A 16,066-nucleotide genomic window follows, 5' to 3' on the forward strand; every position below is an offset into this window, starting at 1 on the left:
AATTCACCACTGTAAACTGTTTACATTTCAGCCAAGAATGTTTGACTGGCAAGTGTATTGCAATTGGTTTTATGAGTTAAAATAGCCTAGAGCTGCTGACATTTAGGGCACAACGGTTTAAGGCAGGTTCTCTTCCAGCTCTTTGCCTCCCCTTTGCCTCTTACCCTCTTTTATTTTAATTTGTATTTAGTAAAGGCAAGGTGGTAAAAAATCTGATTTATAGGGACTGATTTTCTTCTTTTTTCTATTAAGCTATACTACCATTAAGAAATGGAAATGCATGTAGAGAAATCTGAGTGGGTCTAGGTCTAGTGGATACTGATAACAATGAAGCATTATGTCAGCTGATGATGGCCCAGGACCAGTCTGGACTCTTGCTCAATGGAGTAAGAATTTGGCCACAGTTCCTCAGATCTCACTATAGTACACTATACTCCACCCCTGCATTGTTTGCCTTAGGCAACAAAGTTATATGACTGCAGCTTTGCTCCTCACTCCTTTATCTTTTGAACCCTTATGCAATACAAATTACTTAGAAGAGAATGACTCATTAGTTTTCTATAGGTGGCTCAATGGAAGACAAAGGCTCAAATTAAGAGACCCCTCACCTTCTTCCTCCTAAAGAGGGAGATGTGCCGCTTCATCATTGTGTACTCAACTCAACTGCAAACATCCAGAGCTGTATGAGAACAAAGTGAGAAAGGCCAAAAGACAGATAAAACCAGTTTCAGAATTGGTGAGACTGTGCTTGTTGGTTCTGATTTCAGTGAGATGACAGATTTTGTCATACTTTCAGTTTATAACCTTTGAAGATTTTGAACCACGGAATGCCAACTAACTTTTTAATATAATCTGAGAAAAGGGTACTGCTCTCTTTTTTTCACTTCTGAAGTGAAAAATCAGTCTTTTTCAGACATCCAAATCAATTTTTCCGAAGACAGAAAACAAGCTAAGCCACCATACGATGCTTCAAACAACATGTAAAATTGCTTATAAACAATCACTTTCATAAAAAATGAGATTTTGGAATTGGTAGTATTTAAAAAGTATAATTTATAGTATAGTTGTCATAGTGGTATTAATTAAAATCTAAGCTTACAACTTCAAACTCCCAAACTTCAACTCCAAAGAAGAAGATGCCCATCCTTGTACTTGTGGATCATAAATTTTGTGAAGACTAACTATCTGGCATTTAAAGGACTTGATAGTGGCAGTATTACGGTTGCCTTTCGCATTTTGAAAAAAAAGAGAGTACAAAAGTGATGGAGAACCACAGGCTTCTTTATGTGTCTTGTTCTGCAAGGTCAGGACTTCTTCGCTGTTAAATGTGCAAGAAGTTTAAAATTACGAAATAATTTATTCATGAGGGAAATGCAGTTATTTTTTTCTCAGTCAGCAGTTAATAACTGCCAAAAAAGGAAAAAAATAAAGAGGAATGATGGGTTTAAAAATATCTAGTGTTCTCCAGACTTTTTCAAAAGGGTTCCTCTTCATTCAAGAATGCAGGAAGGGGGAGAGGGAAGGGACTGTGAATAACTGAGATTATCAGTGATCTCACAGTAAATTACACATTTATTTAGAATGCATTGCAGGATTAAGGTTACAAACCTAAGAATTGATCCAAATTCCATTATGTAAATGGAAAAGAAAATTATCTTAATTATTGTCTTAAAAGGAAATTGAATTTAGTTTTCAGTCTGGATGTTTATGTTTAATTCTGCTACACCTTTTGTTAGCGTATGGCATCACCTAAACAGGCCCCCAGATATGATCTCACAAACAGCCTTCCCTACTTTTGCTAAGATACAGGTCAGCTGGTCTCCTGCTGTGTAGTCATGTTCTCACATCTGAATTTCAACCCCAAGATAAAAGCACCAGCACTTTGTCCCACACAGTTTCGAATGCTCTCAGCTTTTACTGGACCCAGAATAAGTTCAATGTCCTCAGAAATCCAGTTTGCACATCAGGACGTTGGAAGCAGTATACCACAGCTGTAACATTTTTGTTTCTTCTCTGAAGTAATAGGTATACCTATGAACTATAAATAAAGTGAATTTCAAGATAGGAACAGAAACATTTTGATCTGCCAGTTTTATTTAAAATTAATAAATTCAGGCTATGTGTAAACTGTCCAGTCATATCCTGTGAAGGTTTAAACAGTGTAACCACAAGGGAAAATAAACCAACATCTCTTCCCTTTTTATCTTAAAAGTGTCTGAAATGAATTGGTTGCTGAAGAAACCTGATATAATTGTGACAGACTGTTTTGAAACCCTTAGCACAGTTCATCTGAAACCTCAGCATAACAAGTGGCTGCTTATCTGTGTCCCATTCCAGGAAGAAATGCATGGCATTTCGTCATCACAGCTGAAAGACTAGCTGGCTCCGCACGTAGGCTAAGCAAGAATAAGAGCCCTCAGCTATAATGAGGGCATGGTGGTAGCTAATGCTTAGTCAGAAACTGTTTCCTATAACCTTTGCTACTGCTTGTAGGAGTTGAAATGCTGGAAAAAGCAAAAATTAAAGAGGACATACTGAAAGTCAATGTTTAGCTTCTCTGTTCTCAGTGAAGATTATTTTTGTAGAAATGGAATGCATGAAGTAACACTGTGACATCCTAAACTATGTCGCCTACTATAAAGACTTTAAGTAATTTTATTTAGTTTGACTATCTGTGAAAAGGATTTCTTACAGGAGAGAGAACCATAAAAAGCAGATATATTTTTTTAAATGCAAATTGGTGAGGGAAATTTAACATCATTATTTCCTTGTAAAAACTGTTCTTGAATTTCCAAAAAGGCAAACCAACTTTATCCCAAACAAAGCTGCTGAAATACAGCTAACTGCTAGCAACTGACATTACTTCAAAAAGAAAGATGCGTCTTCATTTGCAGAGGAAACAGGGATGAACATTTTTATTTACAAGTTTTTTCTCTTTTCTACATCCTTCGGATGATAACAACTGTGATGCACTGTTGTCATGGTTTTTAACACCAGAATCTGCAAAATAAGAACATGGAACAACCCTTCAAGAGAAAATAAAAACATTAAATTCGAATGTGTAGCACTGTTCAGACTGTAAGTTTGCAAGCTGATTCATTTAGGACATTTTGTTTTGTTATTTTGTCTGCAAAAAAATCAAAGCAATTGTTGTGGATTTACTCTTCTATACCCAAGCTGATATAAGCACACAACTGTGTGCACTATCGTGCTGAACGTACTGGATTGAGTCATTTACACACATGCAGCTGCTGGCATGAATAAGGGCTAGATTTAACTTGTTCTGTTTAATTCACTGGCTGAACACTGAAAATTGTTGGCATGGATTTTTCTCAGGAAATTCAAACTTACACAAGCAGAGGAAAAACACTGCAAACAAGATGCTGCTGTGTGCAAAAATTCATCCTGGGTAAAACTTTAAACCCTAAAAATAAATCCTGTGTGCAGTTTGCTCAAATAGGCTTTCCTATTCAACTCCAAAGGTTTAAAGCAGTTGTTAATCATGTGCTGTACACAGTGCTAAGCAGGGAAGTTTTCAGTTATTTCTAAAACATGTTATTCTGAGGCTATATTTGAATATTCCATATTTACGTGATGAGGGGTTATGTCATAAAGTTAATCATTCCCAGGATGCTAGCATTCAGGGTAATGAAAAACTTCTTGTGCAAGCAGTCATTAATCAGTGCGTATAACATTGCATAATGCTTTCTGAAGCATGTGTTATGTGATCAGAGTACAAGGCTGTACAGTACAGCAAAGTGTTTATGCCATATGCTGACCTTTTCTAAAGCAGAAACGGAGCCATGTGATGTGCTGCTCTTGCCAGCAGTTACTTATTGCCAATAATTAAGTTTGATGATATGAAGAAACACAAACTTGTATTCCTTTAGAATTCTAAAAGGAAGCTTTGAAGTTTTTGGCACTGTAAATCACAAAGATTGCCAGCTTGGCTTAGATACTCTACCGCTGTCCATTATAGGCACTGTCCATCAAAACTGGAACTGTGTGCCCTGTTCAAGTGGTTACTGGCATTTGTGTAAAGGAAAACATGCTCCATCGTTACAGGACTGCTGTATTATACGAAAGAGCGAAAAGGTTACAGGAAGAAAGCAAGCAAATGCATGCTCAGTACCTCGAATCTCAGTACATCACAATAACATCTGATGTTCTTGCAAAACAGTGCTAGTAAGTAGCTCTTACTTAATCTTCTACCAGTATTACACAAGTATACTTGCGAAATACTTCAGATAAATATTCTGTAATTATATGAACTATAAAAGCACGTAAAGAACAAAATGTTTTTGTAACTCTAAACACACATACCTGTGGAGACGTGGTTTTCATGAGCTATTTTAACAATGGAAACAATGCTTTAGAAGCTTCTATGAATAACCAGGATGCTATGTGCTGGAAGCAGAGTGGATACATGGACATGCACTTTATATATTATGCATACATATACACACAAAGTAATCAAAATTTTGCCCTGTACACAGTCACTCTGTGCTTTTTTGCCAGCTAAATCAGGCTGCAAAGCTGGAATAACCAGCTTAGTACTGCTTTAATACCAGCAACTATTCTGGTAGTGTAGCTTGTGTCATGGCTGCTCCCACACTAACTCCTTCCTAACTTGCTAGGGTTTCCTTTTACCTAACTGATGACAGACTGACTACGGAGAGGAGCTGGTACAGAAAGAGGAACCACGTTCCGTAAGTATTACCACCTGCTAATAGCAACACAGTTCCGTTAGGGGACTAACTGTATGTCATCAGTGGTCAAAGTGATTTCTGATATACCCTGCTTACTTCAAGGAACATTTAACTAACAATTCCAATGCACAAAGCAGTCTAGAAGCACAATTACAAAGGTGCACAACCAATACTATGTCTATACAGGAACCAAGGTGCCCGAGTGCAAAATTTGGATTCTCAAAATTTTTGCTTAGCTGTTGAGATTTTCCTTTGACCTCTGAAGTTCTACTCTTGATGACAGTAGACAGCAGCAGCAGCCAAGTTGTATGATGTCCTTTCAAGATGCATGAATTAAGCCTTGTATAGCTAAGGAATCTGAGTCAGTAGGCATCTTCACACTTGACAGACAGGATGTCATGCAGTACAAAGGTGATGCTGGGAATGAGAGTAAAGACAGCAGGATTCTAGTCCTTACTCCACAGTCTATTAATAGCATAATTAACAGCATAATATTTGCTGCAAGACAGGTCTTCCCAATCAAATTGACTAGCGGTCATTATTGCTATGTAATTAACTAAAATATAAACAATTAAGTCAGGAATGAGTGAGAGACTCAGTGATAAGGTCTTTGATCTGAAGATCAATTTCAGTGAAAGGAGAGAGCAGAAATGTTCTGTTCTCCAACTACAGAGCATTTAGATCAACTGACTGCAGCACACTTTTTCTAATTTTTCAAACGTGCTGATTTAAGCCTAAACAAATGAAATTTTAAGAATCCAAAAGGAATTGGATTTGAGCATCTAAATGAAGAAAGAAATTTCCTTCAGTACAAAGTGGAAAAAAGTGCCCTAAAACATGCCCATGTCTTCATTTATGAACTGGTAGCATAGGCTGAACCCTTCTCATTATGCTGCACTGTATGGATCCTTCCTCCTTTCAAATATTTATGCGGATAGTGAAGGAATCACATATGGCTGTTATGATTTCTATTAGTGATTAGAGTACAGAACTCAGGCTGAAAGACGCCAATATAGAAAAATCTGTGGAGCTGCCCATCAAAACAGCAGAATTGACTGTGCTGAAATGGACTGTGACAGTCATTGCATGTTGAACGCAGTAGGCAAACCACTTCTTCTCCAAGTTCCTTCCAAGATCCACTGCTTCTTTGAAAAATGTTCCTTCTTTCTCTCCTTTTCAGTGTAACATTGAAGAGGAGGCTGGCTATAAGAACACAATGAAAACAATATTCAACATGTGCCAGGTTTTTTGGTCACTATCTAGGAATATATTTAATTTATATTAATAGTTCAGCTACATAACAGCTTTGAAGAGAACAGCTCTGCCAAAATGGACTTCATACATAAAAAATGCAGAGTCAAACTCTTTCCTCACAAGCATACAGACATATTATTACCATTTATATGCAATGAAAAAACAACCTTCAAAATTCTATCCTTGTAATTTAAATTTTAAACTTTCTTTCTAAACTACATGAAAGAGACATGTTTTTTAAAGAATCTGTACAAACTGGCATAGGGCTTTTTAACATGCTAGAAAGAATTGAGCCAAAGATGATATCACAAAGTCCCTTATGCTTAAATGAAAATGTTAAATCAATTAGCAATTGCAAGAATAAAAAAGAAACTATTTGCTGTACGTTACTTAAAAAAACCCAAACTCTTCAAGTTCTTTCGAAAGTGACTATATTATTATACAATATGAAAACCTCAACATATTATCACTTCTTCAGTGTTACAAAAACCCTATTAGCATACACGTTAGAAATTATAATCAAAGAGAAGTTGTCACTAAAGAGAACTCTGAAGAATCCAGAAGAATATATATATATGCAGACTATACCTTCAAGAGTTAATATACTATTTTGAACTCAAGTATTGCAATAAGACAGCTTTGACAAAGAATCTTTACAACTCTAAAATAAATTCTTTTAACATATTTCATATTTATTCCCATGTGAATGAGTGTTCTTGGAAGAATTATCTACTAGATAAAATTCTAAGATGAAATGTAAGTCTAGACTTAGTAAAGGAAGGGTGGAGACTGATATTACAACCTATGACAGCTGCTAATTAATGAGATGTTCATGATTGCTGCAGACCTGTCCAAACTGCAGCAAATGGTACTGTAGGGCTGGGAGGAATGTGCTGTCTGGCATGCCACACCTTTGTAGAAAATTAGAAGTCACTTTGACTTCTACTACACTTATTCTAGCCTTGAACTACCAGATGTACATGCTGAAATATACAGTAACAAACATGCTCATCCTAGGTACTTGACTGTTTTTTCTGCAAAAGAATTTCTGAAATACAGCAAGTATAGCCACTTGGAACAGTAACCATAGGTGGTTCAAGGTTTTTGCTGGTAGTGCTCCTGCACAAATACATTCAAAACTTCCTGTAATAACATACTACTATCGCATTCTGAAAGGGCTTGTCATTATTTTTCTCCTGGAGAGGGTCCAGCAGGGAGGCAAAGACGATAAAGGGCCTGGAGCACCTCCCTTGTGAGGAAAGGCTGAGCAATCTGAGTCTGTTTAGCCTAGAGAAAAGAAGACTCAGAGGTGATTTTAGTAATGTTTATAAATATGTTAAGTGTGGGAGAGAAAGGGATACGGCCAACCTCTTTTCAGTGGTCTGTGGGGACAGGGCAAGGGGAAATGGCCATAAGCTGGAACATAGGGAGTTCTAAAACCAATATGCAGAAGAACTTCTTCATGGTGAGGGTGACAAAGCCCTGAAATGGGCTACCCAGGGTGCTTGTGGATTTTCCTTCCCTGGAGATACTGAAGACCCATCCAGATGCTTACTTGTGCAGCCTGCTGTAGGGAGCCTGCTTTGGCAGAGGGGTTGGACTTGATGATTTCTGGAGATCCCTTCCAACGTCTACAATTCTGTGATTCTGTGACTACCTGAAAGTCAGAACAATTTTACTTACATGTATATATATGCACACTCATAGACATATATACAAGGCCTGCTCCAAATGTAATGCCTCTTATTACATTGGCCCACGATGTCAGAGCCAGATGTTGGTAGTATGGTTTTAGAAGATGAACCTTCCCATCCACATTCCGTTACACGTTGTTGCCATGTGACAGATGGCAGCAGAGGGGCAGTCTGACAAAACGGTGTTTGACATGGAAGTACATATGAAGCAAAGAGGTGTCACTGAATTCTTCTGTGTGGAAAAAAATGGCAACAGAGACAGCAGGTCACCTCTACTGGTGCAGATCTTAACAAGAGCAGCATGTTGGCTCTTGTTCATCAGTAGTGAAAATGCACAACCAGTAGTAGGGACTGTGTTGAAAAACAGTGTTCAGTCGCTGAGAACTTGCTCTATCAAGTATTGTTATTGTGTTCTTTGCATCTGTTGTAATTTCCATGAAAATAAACAGGAGGCATTACTTTTGGAGCAGCCTATGTATCTAGATGACATTTCTATACAGCTGTATTATAATCTGCAATGAATACATTGTACAAACACAGCACAGAAATAAGGAAACGTACATGCAACTCTACTTCAAGACTGAATAATAAAAATTTTGCCTTTGCATATATTCAGTGGTAACATAGTTATTTACAATGAAATCTCTCAAAAACCTTTTGGGATAATTTTTAATACTCTTTTAACTTTGCTTATAAAACATCAATGTTTAACGAGCAAACAAAAAATTCACCACATAAGTCACTAGATTCCTCCTGTGTGCTTTCCTGAGCACCAGACTCTGACAAAATGAAATCTAACAGAAAAAAAAAAAGACATGATTGAAGACGTAGTATTTGGAATCCCTCAGAATACCCAAAAGGAATTTCATTACCTTTAACTGAACACATCTCTCATTTTGGCTTATCTGTTCACAACTATTTTCCTTCTCTCATTTTTGGAGATAGATGTCTTTCTAGAAATCTGCAGAAAAAGAACATCTTAAAATAGCTGCAATGCCATTATCACACCGTAAGTGCATTAAATGTACAAATTTCACTAGACAACGGAGTCCTATGATTCTTCAGTAGTGCCATTAGGTTGAATGTGTGTAAAACTACATAAATGAGAGATGGAAGTACATCTTGTTCTGTTTACACCAGAAAAAATATCAACTTTTTTTTTTTCTTTCTTTCCTATAAATCTTGACTAATCTCAATAGACACCTTTCCAGGTATTTCCTTACATGGAAAAGCAACGAAACAAAAACTAAACTGGTGATAAATTAAGATACATCAATTGTTTTCATTTTGCATCTATGAGCTCTTTTTTTGTACTATGAAGTATCAGTAATACCGAACACGTTAATTTACTGCCCATGTCTTCCAAAGACAAAGTCAAGCTGGTCTCTGTTTTGTAGTAGAGACCAGTTTGTTTCTGCTGAGTTCAACAGATACATCATAGAACAATGACTGACACAAATATGACAGCTGCAAATGATACATCCTAGTATTTACTATTTTGAATGCAAGTAGTTAAAAGCAGTTGTTAAAAAGCAGACATGAGCACTGAAGTAGGACTGTGAGTAACTGTGCGTAGACTGACAGAATTTCAACAACCTGGCACAAATGGTTCTATAAATTCCACAGATTCTTATACAAAAGAACATTCTCCAAGTGCTCTTAAGTGTATCATTACACAGTCTGAGAATAAAGGACCAGATTTCTTCATAGCAAGTGAGATACTCAAAGGCACTGAAGTGACTGAAGTCATTCAGACAATTCTTAAAACTTTATCCAGAAACTTAGTAAAACTAGTGATATGTGAGTTACTTCCATATTAATGATTTCGTAGGTTAGAGGCAAAAATGAGGTATGTTGGTTATATAAATTCACACATTAATTTCTACAAGAATATCCGGACTGTTTGGCGCTTGCACTTACACCACTGAGAGGCTCAAGGTAACTGATCTACCTGTAATATAACTTTTCTATACTGAACTCAGTATTGAAGTACAGAAGAACTCAGTATCTACTTCAGCTGAGCAAAAGCAAAGATAAGGAGCTGCTTACTCCTGGGGACAATGTAATAATCTTTCAGGAAATCAGCAGAGATCAGGGGTCACATACTACTGAGATATTGTGGAGAAAAACATGGCTTTACCAAAACTGAAAGAACTGAGTCTAAGCACTTGAAGGAGGATCTGCCAGATCATAACTTTCCTAATAAAAAATGGGGCTTTATAAGAGTGTTTCTGTTGCAAACCATCCTTTCATGGAAGTAGAAGTCTAACACTGCTATTTAATAGGAGCAATTGAAAGTCATCATAATGCTAGTTACTTAATAATAGAGACAGTAAGTGTTTAACACATCCTTTGCAAAAATTCCTCTATTACAATATCACTACATATTACCTTTAAGTACCATGCTAATAGTACTCAATTTTGAATAACATTCAAATTCTTAACTTCAAAGAAGAGACTCAAGTTGCCAGAATTCGACAATATCTTCTCCTTGGAAAAGGAATGGAGAAATTGCTATGACAGCAAAATTATTTTCTGAAATCAAAACTAACAGTTAAAGGCACAAATCTACAGTCTTACACCACAGTATCTGAAGTTAAGGTTTTCATAAAAAACATTCATGGAAGCTACTTAATCAGACCTTGTTAAGAAACCAGAGACATCTCAATAACCTGACAGTACATCAAAGTTATACACAAACACAGATCAGTCAGCATAGACTTAGTATTTTTTAAAATCTCATTAACGTAATTATTTCCTGCTCAGTAAAAATGAAAATGACATGTTAGCATTTCAAAAACAGGAGAAAATGACCCTCAAGGCTTTATATGACCATAAAAACAAGCACTGGTACTTTATTTGCAAATTATCATGCACAAAATGATCAACTCAGCAAGTTCACCAGTTAATAAAGTGTGTGCTCTACCAGTTAAAACCAATTTACATGTAATGATATGTCTAAATGTGAATTTAAATGAGTTCTTGTCATTTCATGTTGAATAGCTGCTTTATCATCACAGAATGGACACTGACCACAGTTAATCCTGCAGAAAAAAGCAGAGCATGCACAAGTTTCATGAGTCAAAGGTAACTATCTGCAAAGAAATTTGTTTTCTATAAAAAGACAGCCTCTGACTGCTAAGATATGCTTATTTTCCAGTCAAGTTAACGAAAATGCTTTTTAAGAGTTGCTGTTTTCAGGTATTTATTGTATATACCACAATCAGAACAAATACACAGTATGAATCACAACTGTTTTCTCACCTCATAACCCACTGGATTTCTCTTTCAAAGTACGAAAAGAACCCTGAGGCTGCCACGAACAAAGAACATTTCATTATCATCCCTGCTGTATATAAATATGCATTATTAGACTCTTCGAAAAGGATATTCTGGGTCCTTTATAGAAGAGAATTCTCGTCTTTTTAGCAGCGCATTAGTCATATCCCCACACAAAAAATACTTAATACAGTCACCACAAACTTAAAATAACGAAGATAAGTGAAATAAAGTTCCTTAACAGCAGACAGTACTGATCAGATGATATTTTGGAAGAATGCAAGACAAAGCCAGTTTAAAGAACAATAATGCATCAGTAAGGCAGGGCTCTAAGATATCTTCATTTAATACAATTAAATGAATATACTGGCTATGACTTCACCAAAAGGATGCCATTATGTGCTATTGTCATAAAAGTTAGCTTTGTTTTACTAAGAATAATGTAAGTTAGACAATTAAATTTGACATTTGTCAAACAATAATCCTTTTAATTTCCCTTCATTTTATTTATAATGTACATATTCAGGTAGAATATTCAGACATAATTTTTACTGATATACAGAATCCTTTTAATGCATATTTGGTACAATTTTTTATTTTTGTTGTTTGGCAGTCACTTTGATATTTGATAAAATGATAAATCAGATTTATACTTCACATCACATTTAGGTTTTGTCTATATAAAGAATTTATAGAGCTTTTTTAAACTATAGACTGGTAAGTTTCATATACACGGAATTTTTAAAATGCTGTATGAATCTGTGACCTTGCCAATACAAGTGCCTTCAGACACTGTAATGAGCATAAGTAGGCACGCATTTCTATCCTGCCCCAGAACAAGTATGAACACACAGAAGATGTTGGAACATCAGTATGATTTGCTTTAACTTTGGTGATTGTAATATTCTAGGCATAGATGCAAAATGCATCTTAGTGGTCCTCGTATCTGTACATATACCCCATTTCATTTTAAAGGCATCAGCTTCTTTTATTCTCCCTTGTAGCGAGGAGATCTTTTCTCTTTAAATGCAAGAAGACCTTCAATTCTATCCTTTGTTGGAATAGTCTGCAAAGAGCAGAATAACATTTCAGCAGAGTACTCATGCAAAGCCTCTTTTCTATGTTTTTCATCTAATCATAGTTACATACCTGAGCATAGCAAGCTTCTTCAATTGCTAGGCCTGTTACTAAGTCAACCTGAGGAAAAGAATTCAACATTCCTTAAACATATTTTTGTACATTTCAAGTGCATTATTTCTTATCAGCTACCTTATATACTATGTTTCTACATAGTACATGCAGAAATCATGAAACATGTCTGTGAAGTTCTTCTACACTACTTAACTTAGAAACATCTCACTGCCAAGTGGTGACAGTGCCTTGCATTTCAGGAACGGTTCCTGTATATGGTGATAAAACTAGTACGTAACGCACTGTCAAAACAATGTACGCTCTTCATTTACAAATGATCAGAACTAAAAGTCATTACAGACATGCATTTTTGTAATCATTTCAACTGCTACAAGGGAAAAAAGATTTACTGCAAGATTGTTCCAAAATCACTCTGAAGAAAGCATCTTCAAAAATTCCTGTAAGAAAATGGTACCATGCTAAAAATTTAACATGAATTCAATTTTAAATGGATTTTAAAAAGCAAATGAAGCCAGTGGCGATCCTGCACCATCACCTACATTTGAAAATAATTTTTCTTATGGGCTGGTCTAAACAGCGGAAATGGCAATTCAGGAATGACTGAAATGACTTTTTCCTCAGTACTTCTCCGCCTTTCTGAAATGTCAGCTGCTGCAGAAAGTATCAGTTCTCCAAATGGCCAGGGAAAGGACTGTGGCAGCTATGCAACACGAATAGATTGTCAAGGGAAGGTAAGCTAAAAAGACTACCTAAAGAAGCCATGAAATCTCTCCCTTTAATAGCAGTGGTAGGAACATTTGGCTTCATCACTTTTGATACAGTAGATTTTGTCTTGAGTCTCAAGGCTGAACTACATGATCACTGAGAGTTCTTGAATTTGTTTCTGCGACTTTGAAAAGAAAGATGTTCTTAATTCGTACTCTTGGATGTAGATTCTGCATGTGATGCAAACCCTTTTTCTTTCCCACACTGAACTATATGGTGTTCTGGTGCAGACCTTATTCACGCACTTAACTTTAGTAAGAATAATCCTGCTGAGTTCAGCAAGATAATTCACAAGCCTAAAGTAAAATATGTGTCTAGATATGTTCAGGCCAGGTATTTAAGGAACTTCAGGACGTGATTCACTACCATTTAAGAAGGGGTCAAATACAAAATAGGTCTTCAGATATAATTGTAAAAGTATCTTCTATTAAAGTAATAAAAATAAATAACGTATCTCTTGGTCTTTATTATGTAATAAACACTAAACTGAGAGCCTTGACAGAATTGATTTTTTTTTAATTGCATATTTATATTTGTAATATAAATTGTTCATAATAGTCTATGTTTACTTTCTGGAATTAATAGTTGGCAGAGTGCATTACACCTAGGCAGATGTGGGATCGCTATGCCTTGTTGTGGAAATCAACATTCATTCTATTCTCAAGAGTTAAAAATCAATAAATACAGACATAAAAGTATTACATTTAATCTTCAAAAAAAGTTGTGACCACAGTAAACTTGCCTATCTGACTTCTGGTTATATTTATGGGAAGTACAAGTCCTTACCTCCATTCCCTGATCAATGGCCAGCTTTGCAACTCTCATTGCTACTGGTCCCTAAAATGAAAGACAAGGATTATTTAAACACTATCAAATTCTGAAAGATTGTGCAGTAAACAGCCTGCACATTAATGTTCCTGTGCCGGGACCTTCTAGACTCTAGAAATTTATTAAACAGGTAAAATATCCTAAAATATATGACTAAAGTAGCTATTTTCTTCCAAACTTTTCTTCTTTCAATATTGAGAAAATATCGAAGTGACTGGTGACTTAGACCAGTGATTTGGGCTTATGTGCTGAGCATCCCTCTTTTGTCAAGATTGCTCGATTCCCATCAAAACCAGGCTTAGAATGGCAACTGATACGAGCACATCATTAGAGAATTGAAAAATTTTACTGTTAAACTTTCGATCTGATAGAGAGCTTTACTAATTTTCTTTAATACTATCTCCTATGAATTTGCTATTTTGGGTGCCTCACTAGGAAAGCAAGTTCATCAAGAGCTCCCACTGCAAACAGTAACCTGCACTCTATAGCATAATGGAACAGGTAGGAATTGGCTAACACAAAGACCTCTGTAAAGGTCATGATTAAACTTCTTACCAAAATTTTTAAATTCTAAAGCCCAGAAATCCAGCAAAACCCATTTTAACTCTTTTAGTAAAAGACAGAGATAAGATGGCATGAAGAATGAATTATATAAAAGCATGATACTTTCATCAAATACATACACAAAGGACAGAAAGCAAATAGATCACTTCCCATACCAAATGGGTTTTGCCTTAATACTGAAATTGCACTTAAGGTTTTCAAAACAAAATCTACACTGAGATACACTCACTTTCATAACGACACTTTTGTGTCTCTTCTGAAGTCCTCAACAGTAATGGAATATTGATATAATGGCTTTATAGTAAAAATGCCACACTATTTTAATGTTTAAAACATTAAAAGCAAAATATACAATGCAAACACAGACTACAACAAGTTGACACAAGTACTGACAAAGTTTATTTGCTTCACTGAAATTCTTACCAAATAACACCATTCAATACATGAGAAAGATCATTTTTCATTGCTCTCTGTATAAATAGAGTAGCTTTTTAATATGTAACTTCATGACAGTTTTTCTGAATACAGCAGATTCTTTTTCTAGTGTTAATATTTATTAACAATTAAAAACAGAATAATCTGTTGTACCTGAGGTAAAAATTCTCTTGCCAGAGCTAGTGCTCGTCTGTATGCAGCATCCCCTGCTTCATTCTGTTCTACCACATGGCTAATCAATCCTATTGACTTTGCTTCCTCCCCATCCACAATGCGTGCAGAGAAGATTAGCTCTTTAGCCAAAGATACTCCAATTGTACGAGGTAATCTCTGTGTTCCCCCTAATGTTTGGAAAAAGAGAAAAATGCAAATATTAGTTTCACACTCATTTATTATAGAAACAGAGATTATATTTGTTCATTTTAAATATCTTCACTTTTAATTCCATAAGCATTTATAAGAAACATACAGAAATTATACTAACATATGAAGACACTCTCAATTGCCTTTTTCAGTTTTGACATTATGTTTAAAATGAAATAAATTGCTCTGTTTCTCAGAAAACATGTAAACAGCTGTAAAGAGCTGAATAGAATTTGCTTGATTACAGACAGGCTACTTTACTTCAAAACAGCCAAATGGTAAAGGAAAACCACAAACTGGTAAGCAACTATAACCAGGAAGTTGGCTTATTTTAAAAATCTATATATTTACACGGTATAAATAATTGCAATATGAACACTTCTGAAGAACAACACTCAAGAAAAACACGTACTCCAGGAAATAGTAGTCAGTGCTAAAATTTCCATGTATTGAGGACGGTAAACATTTCTTACATAAACTAAAGACAAGGTATTTAAAATGACACATTCTCATCTTCTTTTTTCTATAATAGTGTTGAAATCTAAAGTCTTACCATAAAAAATATGAAAGAATAATTATGGATATAGATCATCAGAGACGGACATCTAACCTAGATTTTCTTACTATGTAAAAAACTTATTTGGTGTTTTGAGGTCAATAAGCAGTAACCGTATTAACCAGACATGTAGATCGCTTAGTTATACTAAAAATCATCTAGAATTGACAAACTGTGATAGTGTGAGCATAACCATTGTCAGAATTGAACGTGTAGACTGAAATACCAAAAGCAGTTATTTGTATGAATTATGAGCAAAAATGGCCTTCATCCAGAACAATGTATTTTGAACTCATTCAAAGAAATTCTGAATAGAATACCTGAAAAGAATACTTCACTAACACAGACTGTCCATAAGTAAGCAATTCTTTCCAAATAGCTATTTCTGCAGCAGTATGCTAATATATTTAAAATACATGAGAATATTTACAAAAATTTTCAAGGACAGCTGGTATAGCACTGGACAA

At 35.5% G+C, this 16,066-nt stretch overlaps 1 protein-coding gene across 1 annotated transcript in view; it reads right to left on the reverse strand.

Moving 5' to 3' along the window:
• Positions 1–1,552: 1,552 nt before the first annotated feature.
• Positions 1,553–16,066, reverse strand: part of AUH (AU RNA binding methylglutaconyl-CoA hydratase) — a 124,169-nt gene continuing 109,655 nt past the window's right edge. Inside the window, exons 10-14 of the mRNA XM_031557419.1 lie at positions 14,834–15,064; positions 13,640–13,690; positions 12,086–12,133; positions 7,519–12,002; positions 1,553–5,912 (exon numbers count right to left, since the gene is read on the reverse strand). Of these exons, the coding sequence (XP_031413279.1) occupies positions 11,925–12,002; positions 12,086–12,133; positions 13,640–13,690; positions 14,834–15,064 (408 nt within the window). The 3' untranslated portion in view covers positions 1,553–5,912; positions 7,519–11,924. The remainder of the gene's footprint in view (positions 5,913–7,518; positions 12,003–12,085; positions 12,134–13,639; positions 13,691–14,833; positions 15,065–16,066) is intronic.

Source organism: Meleagris gallopavo, chromosome Z, assembly GCF_000146605.3.
Source record: "Meleagris gallopavo isolate NT-WF06-2002-E0010 breed Aviagen turkey brand Nicholas breeding stock chromosome Z, Turkey_5.1, whole genome shotgun sequence".
NCBI classification, from domain to species: Eukaryota; Metazoa; Chordata; class Aves; order Galliformes; family Phasianidae; genus Meleagris; species Meleagris gallopavo.